The sequence below is a fragment of the Patella vulgata genome, chromosome 4 (assembly GCF_932274485.2).
Source record: "Patella vulgata chromosome 4, xgPatVulg1.2, whole genome shotgun sequence".
Taxonomy (NCBI): Eukaryota; Metazoa; Mollusca; class Gastropoda; family Patellidae; genus Patella; species Patella vulgata.
Genome location: NC_065882.2, coordinates 80671604 through 80686233, shown reverse-complemented (window position 1 = coordinate 80686233; position 14630 = coordinate 80671604). Strand labels below are relative to the sequence as shown.

Sequence of the window (14630 nt, the reverse complement as noted above, 5' to 3'; positions counted from 1 at the left end):
TTCTTAAAAAATAAAAAAAATAACTTAGGCCTACGATAAACAGGATTTTACGGCTAATAGATTATTATTAAATATACGATCTTTACCTGAATATAATATAGGATATGTTTTTGTGAAAGTCGATCAAGGGAGGGTTTATTGTTCTGCTAGGACTAGTTGTTGAGATTTGGTGCCATAAATACCAGACTTGACCAAGGTTAAATAGCCAGTGACCTTTGAGCCAAAGATTGGGTGTTATTTTTCGCCAGGAATATGAATGTTTAGAAAAGGATAGAATAACCTGAAGATCAGAGAGCACACCGTCACCTCATCAGGGAAATTCGACTTTTTTCACTTCCCTTTTATGTGTCTGGTCCCTATATACCGTTGTTTATATAAACGCTTTAATGATGGTTTTCAGATGAGTTGGAATGCTAGCAGCCGGGTCATTCAACATGGACAGTTGAATATGCACACTCGGCCGTCTTCTTCAGAATTTGCAGGGGGTTTAGATGGCTGAATGGTTAGCACGTGCCTGCTGTATCATAAGGTCTGTCATTGAGTCAACTGACATGATTTCGATTCCCTGGTTGTACGTGACAAGGAATAGAGTCGCCTGTCCAACTTCATGGGTTTTCTCTGGGTTCTCCGGTTTCCGCCCATTGCTGAAGACTCGTATGCTTAAGCGAATTATTAAAATAAAATTGAACCATGTGTTAGTCCCGAAATGACCTAGTTTGTGTCCAGTGGATGTTAAACCCCACCTCTCTCTCTCTCTCTCTCTCTCTCTCTCTCTCTCTCTCCAGAGAATTTGTTGACTTATGTCAATATGAATCAGAAAATACTTTTTCACTTCCAGTGAGACAAAAGTCTTAAGTTTGAATTTTATTATGAAAGTTTTTTTTAAAAAATGAGTGTAGGATTTTTACGTTGTGTCCCAGAGATAGTTAATTGGACTGGGGCGGCCCTAAGTTTGTTTATTATCTCAAGACCAAGAGATTATGCCAGAAATGAAATGAAATGAAATGGAGTTTAACGTCTTACTCTTCTGCTCTGAACGTAGCTAATGAAGACGGGCATACACCATGCAGTGTGTTATGAGGGAAATTTTACCTGGAGAGTGGCACTACGGCCTACTCTTATATCGAATCCAACTGTCAAAGGATCTTTTACGTGCACGCCAATGTGGACATGGGACTTTGTTTTTTTGTCCCGTCCCAACGATTAGACAGCTGTCCTTGTCAGGCCCTCCGTCCTGCAAGAAATGAAATGAAATGGAGTTTAATGTCCTACTTTTCAGCACAACTTTTTTTGCCTATGCTGAAAGTATTTTACAAGCACGACAACATGTACATTGAGTCGCATTTTTTCATCCCATCTGAACGAATAGACTCTGTTCCTACACCTTTGACAAGGGAAAGAATTTCTAGAAAAACTTGAGGAACTTTCTCGACCGACGCTGAGATTGAAACCTGGATAATAAGACAGCACCCAATCACTGAGCCTCTTGGGCTTTCTTTAGCCATCCTCACATTTTGCCTCGCAATTAGGTTTTATTTCACTGTGTTTGCCTTATCTATTTGTTTGCTGTAAACACAGTTATTTATAATATATTTTGGTCGTATTTTGACATTTGTATGTCATGATGGAAATTAGCTGTCAGGTTTATGGTATTCTGGTGAGAAAAACCTGCCATTAGTCTTGATGAAAGTTCGTCATTTGGTTGACTAGTGTGAGGAATCTGCCAAAGGTACAGCCCAACACTCACTCTTCAGGATGTAGGACTGGAGGTAATTTGAGTGTATGTTGATAAATGGCACAAGGCAGCTGTTTTTTTTGCTAAGATGACATATTGAGTTACCTTGCTACTCATCTATTAATAGCTACAACTACACAGCCATCAAATTTATTTTTACTTAAAAAAAATAACTTTAAACCAAATGTTGATAAACTTTTGAAAGCAGGCAATTAGTGGGGTACCTGAAATTAAAATATAAATTTGTAGACCAGACATAAGGCTATGGTGTGTTCAGATTATTTTTGGCAAGGGATTGTTTAATGTCTTGGTGCAGAGGACATCAATGCATAACTTGGCGGCCCCGTATTCGACCCCTACCTTGGTCGAGAAAGTTCATCAGGATTTTCCGGCGTGGTTCCCCCATGTCAGTGGTGCAGGACAGAAGGCCTGGCAAAGGACAGCTGTCTAGTTATTCGGATGGGATGGAAAACCAAATCGGTGTGTATGTAAAAGATCCCTTGGCAGTTGAATATCGACATAAAAGTAGGTCGTAGTGGCGCTGTCTAGGCAAAATTTCCCTCATAGCACACTGTATGACGTATGCCTGTCTTCATTAACCCAGTATAGGAGCAGAACAGTAGGACGTTAAACCTCATTTTATTTCATTTCATCTTGTGAATGAAGCTTTCTTCCATACTCTACTATCTTTCCTCAATGTACGATAAAACAGTCACTACAACAATCACCCAACTATCGAGAATGTCTTATTTTTTTATTCCTCTGTGAAATTTAAAACTTGCATTTATTTTTTATTTCACCAGTATATATAGCAGCTCTTTTGTTTACAAATTAAATAGTCATTTAAAATTGGCATCAGCTACAATTATTTGTGTCGATCTATCAACTGGAAATATTCTGATTTCTTTTCTTAGCTTGTTCGGCATGTTGTCGCTTCTTTCTCCCAACTTTTTGTAAAGTGTTTGCAGCTCATGAGGAAATAAATTTTATTCTATGTGGCAGACAGGTGTAGCAGAGTTCACTTTTAAAAGATGGCCTGCTTTTTTTTATATCTTGGCAATTTTCTCCTACCTAGAAGATATCCTGTTACGTTAGTTAGAGATAGCTGGTCGTAGCCAATCATATTCGTGTTATAGACCATCTTCACTGTCACATTATCTGTAGTCTGTTTCTTCCATAACTTCTAAATCTTACATAATCTATTTTACACAAAACTTCTACCTCTGTTACCTAGAAATAACAAAATTTTATTCAGGATTTTCAGTAAAAGTCACCAAAGAAGAAATGTCTTAATTCAAGAATTTTAAACAGTAAAGAATAAAAGGGGCAGATAAGGGAGAGGGAGAAGGGCGGGGGGTCCTAATAATCTTATTAATTCATAATAAAAATTGACGTCAAACGGGGTGTTAGAAAAATTTCCCTCACAGCACACTGTATGATGTTTGCCATTCTTCATTAGCCCAGTTGGTGCAGAAAAGTAGGACGTTAAAAACCCATTTCCATCTTCTGTTCATCAAATTCCTACCACCAGCGGAAAAACAGGACCTCAGTTTTTTGTCCCATCTAAAGGACTAGACACTTTTTTTGCCAGAAAAGTAGGACGTTAAACCCCAATTCATTTCATTTTATGACTGTCTTACTTGACTTCATCACCTGAACCTGATAATAATTTACACCTTTGTTTTTATGATGAGTTCTACGATAACCAGGTATATTAATTAGTTTATCTGAAACTCAGGTAAATTATAAGTGTATTGTTTGTTATAATTGATGTTTGTTTTCTTGCTCTCATGCAAAACGCGATAGGAATCATTTTACGAGGCAAACTATCATTGAGCGTGACATACACCACCTCGAGATAGATATTATCAAAAATCCTCTTCGTAAATCCTTGTTTAAAGATATTTTATTTAGTGTGGCAACATGTAACATGCTGAATGCATGTCATTTGTGAATGTTTAGACTTTGTGTGTGTAGATAGAAAAACGGCACACGCACACATGTGCATCTTGTCAGATTTTTTTAAGCAGAAAGACGGAAAGAATTTGGCAAGCTGCGATTTTCGTTTAGTTGGTCCCATGTTCAAGAGATTTCGAAATATTTTTGGCAAAATGACGAAATAATAATGACGTTAAAAGAGAATGTCACAGATTTATCTAGTGTAGTCAAAGCCAGTCATATCTCTGACATTTACTACAACACTAGGGGTCAGCACCTGTCTTGTAACGCGATATTTTCGATTTGAGGTAGATTTTGTCTTGTCTATGGTAAAAGGACTCCCAAGGTAAAGTCAAACATTAGAATTCTACCATCCCAAATGTCAACCATAGTAACAGAAGTGAAACTCAATCTTTTCTCGCAGGCCGACTTATCAGCTGTTATCATTCTTTTGGCACTGATGCATAATCAGGGTGGAAGGAAAGATAAACGCCATACTCTAGAACAGGGGGCAAAAAGGACAAATATATACCTCCAAATCTTTTTACATGAAATATAATTGATTTTCAGTTTTAGGTTTTGATAAGAAGTCTTTTGAAATGGCACCATTGAAATCAGGAGATTTGCAAGACGCTAATGCTCTTTGCGATAAAGAAATGTCTTTTACTTATATCTGAGATATATAACACATACTTCAGTTTTAAATTTTGATAAACAGTTCTGGAGGATGGCACATCTGAATGAAATCATGGGTTAAATAGGTCATCCATCTCTCTTTCTCTCTCTCTCTCTCTCTCTCTCAATAAGAAAACTTTATTGCATGATAAACCATACAAGGTTATGTACATTCTTGAATAATAAAACAGTACAACATAATTACAGGAACATAAAATATATATTTTTCAATACCATAAATGGTTGATATACAAAAGTTCCTAAACATTTTAATATTTCTACATTTTAAAATTTCTTCATGTAATAAATATTTCTACATTTTAATATTTCTACATTTTAATAAATATTCCTACATTTTAATAAATATTCCTACATTTTAATAAATATTCCTACATTTTGATATTTCTACATTTAAATATTTCTACATTTTAATATTCCTACATTTTAATAAATATTCCTACATTTTGATATTTCTACATTTTAATATTCCTACATTTTAATAAATATTCCTACACTTGATATTTCTACATTTTAATAAATATTCCTACATTTTGATATTTTAATAAATATTTCTACATTTTGATATTTTAATAAATATTCCTACATTTTGATATTTTAATAAATATTCCAACATTTTGATATTTTTATATTTTAATAAATATTTCTACATTTCAATATTTTGATATTTCTACATTTAAATATTTCTACATTTTAATTCTATATCCGTATTTGGAATTGTTGGGAATCGTTCGGTTCATTGAAAGTCGGTTCTTGATACAAAGATAGTCTGTATATGTCTGTGTGTAAATCTATTGAGGTAATTGGAAAGATTTTATTATTTCTGACTTTTTCGTTTTCTCGTAATAAATGAAAAGTCATTTGAGACTTCATTTCTTCAAATCAAAAAAGCAAAAACATGATAGAATATAATTTGTCTTAAAAACGCTATTTCTTGAAGTGGGTGTAACATAGATTCATATCGCTTTCTGTGAAGAACAAACTTTTCTTTTAGACAAACTTTATTCATTTATATTCGTGATATGGCCAACATTTATATTCGTGTTATGGCCAACATTTAATTATAGATTCAGGATTAAAAGATATTAAATAAAATGTATACATTTGTCTCAGACAGGAAGGGGATCATGGTGGCTAAGTTCGTAAGACGCTGGGTCACTAGCCTGGAGGTCGGGTGTTCGATCCCTGCATTGGCCTAGAATGTTCATTCAGATTTTCCGGCGTGGTTCTCCCTTGTCAGTGATGCTTGACGGAGGGCCTGATTAAGGACAGCTGTCTAGTCGTTCGGATGGGATGAAAAACCGAGGCCCCATATACACATTGATGTGCACGTAAAAGATCCCTTGAAGGTTGGCATTCGATATAAGAGTAGGCCGTAGTGCCGCTGTCCGGGCAAAATTTCCCTCACAGCACACTGTTAGGCGTATGCTCGTCTTCATTAGCCCAGTTCAGAGCAGAACATTTCATTTCTCAGACTGAAAGGAGATCGTGGACTTTTGTTTCTTTATTTTTAAAGTGTCCACATTTCTTAGAAACCATGCTTGTTCTGTTTGTATGAGAGAGAGAGAAATGGGGTTTAACGTCCACTTGACACAAACTAGGTCATTTTGGGACTAACACAAGGTTTAATTTTATTACAATAATTCGCTTGTGCGTAGGGGTCTTTAGCAGTGGGAGGAAACCGGAGGACCCGGAGAAACCCACGAGGTTGGACAGGTGACTCTACTCCTTTTCACGTACAACCAGGGAATCGAAACCCCGCCAGTTGACTCAATGACAGATCGTATGATACACCGCACACATTCTAACCATTCGGACATCCCCCCCCCCTCCCCTGTTTGTATGAGTTGACATTTAAAATTTCTGTGGTCCCATAAAATCATTCCTGAGAATATTACTTCGTTAGTCTCAGAGTTGAGATGGGGCGATGTTAAGCATGTTTCATTCTTAATTCAAATTTATTTGAGAAATTGTTTGTAGTCTATTACCGTTTTTGGACTCCAGGCCCCCCCAAGCCCTTGCACGATGCAGTTGGTATAAAATGGGGGAATAAGCTGAAATAATACGCCTTTAGGTGTAATAACAAATCAAATTGCACATCCATTAGTAAAATAAATTATCGTAGAACCAATTTAATTGTTTTCTTTGGTATTGACTTGTTCACAAAAGTTTCTCTTGGCCAAATGATTATTGGTTGAATACCAGTATCCCCTGCTCCCCCCCATTGCTTGTTCTATTCCTTGCTCCCCCTCACTTCTTCTTCTCAGATATCTTTGGCATTGAGACAGAGTTGTTGCTACTTGATACCATGACTGATCACCATAATCAGACCAATCAGCATCCGGTATTTGTATGGGTACCATCTGTGTTGAGAGAGGCACCATCATTGTCCCTTTTCTACCAGACTGGACTGATTGTTTATGGCTGTAGTCTCCATCAAACAACCAAACACATGCACCCATCAATATCTGGTAAATTAAATAACTGCAATTTACCTTCTTAAACAAACGGCCATAATTAACGACAGAAGCCACGATTGTACATACCAGAGTTTGATGGATTCAGGTCCTTGACGAGGTTTCGAATAGGAATCTTGTATCTGTTACTGTCTGTGAAATGTAGAGTTAGGGTTCTAGAGGAAGGGAGTTGAACATTCTCCTTAAGTTCCCTAAAAAGAGCAAACAGTCTTTACCAAATATTGAATTTGGGAATTGGCACAGACAATAATTCAACTAAGTAATGCGCTATAGACTAACTAAAAGGGTAGAAAACATTTTTAAAATTTAGAATTTCAGTGGTGAGGGATAAAAGACTAATGTTTTTTTGATTGAAGTGTTGAATTGGGTTGTTTTAATGTATTAATTTGACTAGTGATGTGACTAACATGTAGATCAAAAGGTCAGATATCTATGCAAGTCATGGGTTTGATCCCAGGTTTATACATAACAAGGAGTAGGATCGCCAGTCCTAATCTTATGGTACTTTGGTTCCCTCCCACTTCTGTAGATTCCTGTGCCAAGCAACTGAAATGAAAGTACTCTCTCTCTCTCTCTGATGGAATGAATGTATGTTAGTCCTGAATTAATCTGAAAATGTTGAACCTCTCTCTCTCTCTCTCTCTCTCTCTTACTAACATCATGGATGGAATGCTGGTATTGTAAATATCCATATAATATTTCATATATTGTGTTTTGCCGCCAGCAGAATCAAAGACTGGTGTAATAGAATATAGGTGCTGTAATACCAGCTGTTGTTGGCACCGACATTCTTGTGCATATCAATTCTTTGTCTGTGAAATTAGGTTTCTTTGTCTGTCATATTTACCCAGGGCCCTGTGGCCATAAAATTTGTTTTACTCACTTTGACAGATTTTATGATACAACACATGTTTTTGACTGGGGTGACAAGATTTGTAGAAAAAGAAAGTATAAATAAGGTTTTCAATTAAATATATTACTTTCAGAAAACTAGGATTGAGAATTTAATTGGAGCTAAATGGATGTTTCTGGCTTTCATAAGGGCACCTGATTCTCAACAAGGCACTGTCCTGGATTCAGGACATCCACTTTGACACTAACTAGGTCATTTTGGGACTAACATATGGTCAAGAGAGAGAGAGAGAGAGATAGGGTTTAATGTCCACTTGACACTAACTAGGTCATTTTGAGACTAACATATGGTTCAATTTTATTTCAATAATTTTTTAGCAATGGGAGGAAACCAGAGGACTCCCAGAAAACCCTCGAGGTTGGACAGGCGATCCTACTTGTGCTGAATACTAGGACATTCAACCCCATTTCATTTTATGAACTCTGCTGAGGCACATCATCATGGGCCCCAATTTCATGAGCAGCACTGCTTTGGATTTGCCCAATAATCCGATTTGTGTAAACATTAATTTGTCCATCAAGAAGAAAGTTATGGATAAGATCTTATCATCCGTCTGATCAGAGTCTGGTTTCTATGTGATGATATAATCGTGATTATGTAAGATGATGAAGTTTGATCATGATGATATCATGAGGATCGGTTCATATGGAGACATCATTTTACAAACATCAAACGCCATACATTCAGATCTGATGGGTTGTAAATAATTCTCAGCCATAAAAACATTCTTGAAATTTAATGTGAATTTTAATCAGAATATCTCCAGGAAATACGACTATATGGTATAGATAGGTCTGTAAATTTTAATCTGAATATCCGTGAAATACGACTTGAATAAATAGTATAATGACAATATCTTGGAATGTAAGAAGTACGTCTTAAATATATTGTATAATCATAATAGATTGCATAAACAAACAACATACAAGGTTATATGAATTATATAGACTGAATGTATGTGATAAGAGACAAAAAAACAATATATAGAAGAAGGGATTTAAGGTTCACACGACACAAGCTAGGTCATTTCGGGACTAACACATTATTCAATTTTATTTCAATAATTCGCTTGCGCGTAGGTGTCGCCCCACTCCTTGTCATGTACAACCGGGGAATAGAAACCACGTCAGTTGACCCAATGACAAACCTTCTCATCCAGCACGCACGTGCTAACCATTCGGCCGTCCAACCCCCCAGTAGAAGAAAAAGAAGCTTTAATGCATAAAAAAAAACTTATAAGGTTATGTACATATATGTATAATTAACTATACGTGAAACAAACATACATACATACAGGTACACAGAGATACAAACTTACAATGACAAAAATGATTCATATACAAAAGCTCCTAGACATAGTAATATTTCTATATTTTTATTCATCATGAGTATTTTAAATTGATGGGAATCGTTCAATTCATCGAATCTTGTCCGTCCGTCTGTCTGTCCGTCACACTTTTTGGGACACAATAACTCTCTTCCTAATTGAGCTAGAATGTTCAAACTTGGTGTATGTGTTTATTAGGTCAATGCCTTGATGGAGTTCGAAGATGAGCATTTTCCGCTTAGGGTAAGCAGAGATAAGCAATTTGATTGGTTGATGCTTTGGGACACGATAACTCTCTTCCTAATTGGGCTAGAATGTTCAAACTTGGTGTATGTGTTGATTAGGTCAATGCCTTGATGGAGTTCGAAGATGAGCATTTTCCGCTTAGGGTAAGCAGAGATAAGCAATTTGATTGGTTGATGCTTTGGGACACGATAACTTTTAATTGAGCTAGAATGTTCAAACTTGGTGTATGTGTTTATTAGGTCAATGCCTTGATGGAGTTCGAAGATGAGCATTTTCCGCTTAGGGTAAGCAGAGATAAGCAATTTGATTGGTTGATACTTTGGGGCACGATAACTCTCTTCCTAATTGAGCTAGAATGTTCAAACTTGGTGTATGTGTTGATTAGGTCAATGCCTTGATGGAGTTCGAAGATGAGCATTTTCCGCTTAGGGTAAGCAGAGATAAGCAATTTGATTGGTTGATGCTTTGGGACACGATAACTTTAGTTCTAATTAAGTGAGATTGATGAAACTTGGTGTATAGTTTCATTACAGTAATACCTTGACTAAGTTTGATAATGAGCATTTTCTGCTCAGGGTAAGCAGAGCGATACGCAATTTGATTGGTCGAGACTTTGGAAAACAATAACTCTCCTACGATTGTTCAATACTTTTTAAAAGATAATTTGTGATAAATTTATATGTGTCCTCTAATTATTTTCCTATTTCGGCGGGGGACATCAGCCTCACTGTTGGCTTGTTTTTCTTCTTTCTGTATGTTTTTGCCAGATGTTAAAACATAAATGTCATTCTCTACCTCCTGGCTACAATTTCAATATGACATACATTAAAGGTACACACATAGATATACAAGATATGTTTGATTTGGGGAAGGGGGGAGGGGCACAGGTTTTGGTGCCTGAATTAATTTTTGTAATATTAAACATGATCCATGAGACACAAATGGCTGTTTATTAAAAGACCCAGTTGAACAAATAAATAAACAGGTTTGACTTGAGCATTGGTTATTTAAACATACATTATGCAAGAGCTAAATCTGCCTATTGCAGGTCTTTCTTTAGGCCTGAAAGGTTTTCTAAATTATTAATTAGACATTAATTAACTTATCCAGACCATAATCACCTCTCGGTATCATCGCTAGCTAGGATCTCTCATAATATATTTTTAAGTAAAAAATAAATTGAGGACGAGTTTGGAGGGGAGTTGTCCCCTAAATATGCTTTAGTAATTAAGAAGAAGAAGAAGAAATCTCTTTGTCATTGGAAGGAAGCCAAAGTTTCTGAGTCTGTCTAAGTTACTGTAAATCATGACCCTAAATCATCATGAATGATGTCCACCTTTCTAACTGTTGAAGACAGACGCACGCATGTGTTGTATGTGTGTGTGTGTGTGCATCACGTGTTCTGTGTTTGTACGCCTGTGTGTTAAATTAGTTTGTAGTTTTACTACTGTCGGGTGTTTGATGTGAACACATGGACTGTCAAATTTATGTCTTGATATCATCAATTCTTCACAAGAAACATTTCACCACCTCCACAGGTCAAAATGGACTCAGCTCAAATTTCATTCCACTCCTTCAAAGGCAATGATGACTCTGAACATACACTATGACCCCTGCTGCTCAGAGGTCAAAGTATATTAGGAATTAATGGTACCAGGAAATTTGTCATCCATTTAAAATTGTAAATTAAGCAGACTTTTTTTTACTAAAAACGAAAGATAGATTTAGTGAATTAAATGATTCCATAATTACAAATAAATCAGTACATATTTTTATATTTTGAAAAAATTATTTTTTAGTCCTACTTACTCTTTCCAGACGATCTCAAAACACATTTTGTAATTTGTGAAAAATGATTCCATATTCTGAAATAAATTAATCATGTACAAGCTAGGAATCATAACCATTCCTCTTAACTCAATGACAGACCTTATGATCTAAGAGCATCAGTTAGATTCCCCCCACCCCTCCTTTATTTATAAGTCATCCTTGCACATTCTAGGACATCGGAAATGAAATGAAATGGGGTCCTACTGTTCTGCTCCTATACTGGGCTAATGAAGACGGGCATACGCATTACAGTGTGCTATGAGGGAAATTTTGCCCGGGTAACGGCACTATCACCTACTCTTATATGTATATACGGGACCTCGATTTTTCTTATCATCGGAAGGACTAGACAGCTGTCCTTGTTAGACACTCCGTCCTGCATCACTGACAAGGGGGAACCACACCAGAAAATCTGGATGAACTTTCTCGGCCAATGTAGGGATCGAACACCCGACCTCCAAGCTAGCGAGCCAGCGTCTTACCCACTTAGCCTCGTGATCCCCTCTAGGACATCGGATAATGAATGTACTTGTGTGTTATATGTTAGCCTATAATAGTATGGTGGATACTAAAATTTGTTATCAAGAAAAAAGTTTCCAATATTCGATTTGTACCTATTTTAAACAAAAATTTAATATTAAACAAACAAACAAAATATAAAAAATATAATAATATTAATATTAAAAAACTACCTGGTAAAAAAAAAAAACCCCAACAAAAATAAAATTAAAAAAAAAAAAAAAAAAAATTAAAAAAAAATACCTGGTGAAATTTGTGTATGTTGAGCTTGTCTCTAATCAGATATACCTGTAGGTGGATGGATGCTTTAGATAAATACAGATTTTCATCACTTTATTTTATAAGCGTTGTCACGTCAACCAGCTGAAAAAATATAAGATAAAAAGTTTTTGCATGTTGTAAGGGAGCACCCTCCATGTTGTTTTAATGCCTGATTTCTGTTCGGTTAAATGTGTGTGGGAACTCAAAAAACAAATTAAAAATTGTATCAGATGTTCTATGCAGGATGCCGGGGCTATATTATTTATACAAAAATACAACAAAAATGTTAACTATGTGAACTCCTCAAATTTGAAAGTGGTATCAGGTGTTATAAAAAGTGTAAGCATACCCTGCTTTTTGTACAACACCTATCAATATTTATAGTAGTATGTGCAGGGGGACAGCACTACAGACAAAACAAAACCAAAAAGACAAACCTGCGGATAAGACAATCTACACAGACATTGCAAGAAATAAACAACAAATATCTAATCAAGTGAATGGATCCGTGGGGCCAGTCGTAAACGTCCACTGCACTGTACCATTCTGGGCCTGTAACGGTACAGGCTTCATTCAAAAAATAAAAAACACGATTGCAGTGAGGAATTTATTTTGACTTATTTGAACAATTCTACATGTAGCTAATCCTTAGAATGAGAAATGACACCAGATGTTCTAGAAATAATAAGCATACCTCACCACATACCACCATGGACTTACCACAAAATCTGCTTCTAGAATCAATACAAAACTCTTTGTCAAACTTCATGCTGTAGATTTAGTCTGTGTTTTCTAACTTCGCTTACAAATCCCCTAACGATTTCACTAATTATGATCATGCAGAGTATGCTTCCTGCTGTTTAACATTGTTTTTTTTGGTTTTTTTCAGCTCTGGACAAACTTGGCTTTAACCACGTATTTAACCTAGGTATGCAAGTAGAAGTTGTACAACCTAATATAGTATTTGACATCGCTAGTCTGATGCTCTATGGATCACACGCTACCCCCGTTCGTCTAAAGATCCTTCTCGATCGTTTATTTAGTGTCCTACAACATGATGAAGTTTTACAAGTTCTCCACGGGTTTGGATGGAAATACGAGGACTACGCACGAGGTTATATTTTACAGGTTAGTTCGATAAACTTTTTCTATTTCCAGAAATGAACTGAATTGAAATGGGGTTTAACATGTCAGCATATTATATGTTATGGTGGTGTCCATATTATCACATTCCTGCCATGACAGCATATTATATGTTATGGTGGTGTTCATATTATCACATTCCTGCCATGTCAGCATATTATATGTTATGGTGGTGTCCATATTATAACATTCCTGCCATGTCAGCATATTATATGTTATGGTGGTGTCCATATTATCAAATTCGTGCCATGTCAGCATATTATATGTTATGGTTTTGTCCATATTATCAAATTCCTGCCATTATAAGCTAATGGTGGTGTCCATATCAAATTTCTGCCAATATATTTTATGGTGGTGTCCATATTATCAAATTTCTGCCATGTCAGCATATTATTAGTTATGGTTTTGTCCATATTATCACATTCCTGGCATATCAACATTTTATATGTTATGGTGGTGTCCATGTTATCAAATTCCTGGCATGTCAGTATATTACAAGTTATGCATACCATATAATCATAAAACAGCAAGACACAAGTTTTTTTTCAAGCTGTATAGAAGTAGTAACAAGTGTTATTAATATGAGATACATCAGGAATGTTTCCCTCATTTAAGAATTTTAATTAGTTTAAAAGTTGATGTTCGTTGATATTTGTGGCATCGTGACAATATGGATGCATAAGAACAAGTTTAAAGAACTACTGAATTTATTGTTGTACTTAAAAAAGATAATCAAACCGATGGTGAAGCTGATGTCCCCCCCCCCCCCCACCACCGCCCCCTCCTTAATTCTTATATAAATGGATGACATTCATAAATCATGGGAGGTTTGGTGGCCGAATGGTTAGCGTGTGCGTGTTGGATCATAAGGTCTGTCATTGAGTCAATTGGCATAGTTTAGATTACCCAGTTGTACATGACATGGAGTAGAGTCAACTGTTCAAACTCGTGGGTTTTCTTCGAGTCCTCTGGTTTCCTCCCACTGCTAAAGACCCTTACACACAAACGAATTATTGAAATAAAATTGAACCATATGTTATTCCTGAAATGACCTAGTTTATGTCGAGTGGACGTAAAACCCAATTTCTATCTTTTTATAAAGTGTCGAGCAATCAAATTGCTTATCACTTTGCTTAATCAAATCAGAAAATGCACATCACCGAACTTATTTGAGAGGTTGATGTTACAAATCTATACTTTGGGTTTCTAAAAGTTATGTTCCAAAGAATCGACAAATCAATTTGCTTATCTTTGGTTAGCGTAAGCAGAAAATTCTCATCATCGAACTCAGTCAAGTTAATCACAAAGACTGAAACTTCTACCTCAATTAGAAACAAAGGTATTGTGTCCGGCAGACAGACATACGGATGGAACAAATTTAATAGTCTCCTGCTTTTTTTTTAAAGGCAGGAGACAACAATATTACTTCTGGAATCCAAGTTTAAATGACCGCTTCATTAAGCCACCTTGCTCCCCATTCAACTCCCCGCCATGTTACTCTTTCATCTCTCTTCATTTCATTACCTTTCTACGCTTCGAGACATTTGA

At 36.1% G+C, this 14630-nt stretch overlaps 1 protein-coding gene across 1 annotated transcript in view; it reads left to right on the top strand.

The window, feature by feature from the left end:
- Window positions 1-14630, top strand: part of LOC126817092 (zinc finger protein basonuclin-2) — a 50164-nt gene that overhangs the window by 21956 nt on the left and 13578 nt on the right. Inside the window, exon 3 of the mRNA XM_050543892.2 lies at window positions 12829-13067. Within this exon, the coding sequence (XP_050399849.2) occupies window positions 12829-13067 (239 nt within the window). The remainder of the gene's footprint in view (window positions 1-12828; window positions 13068-14630) is intronic.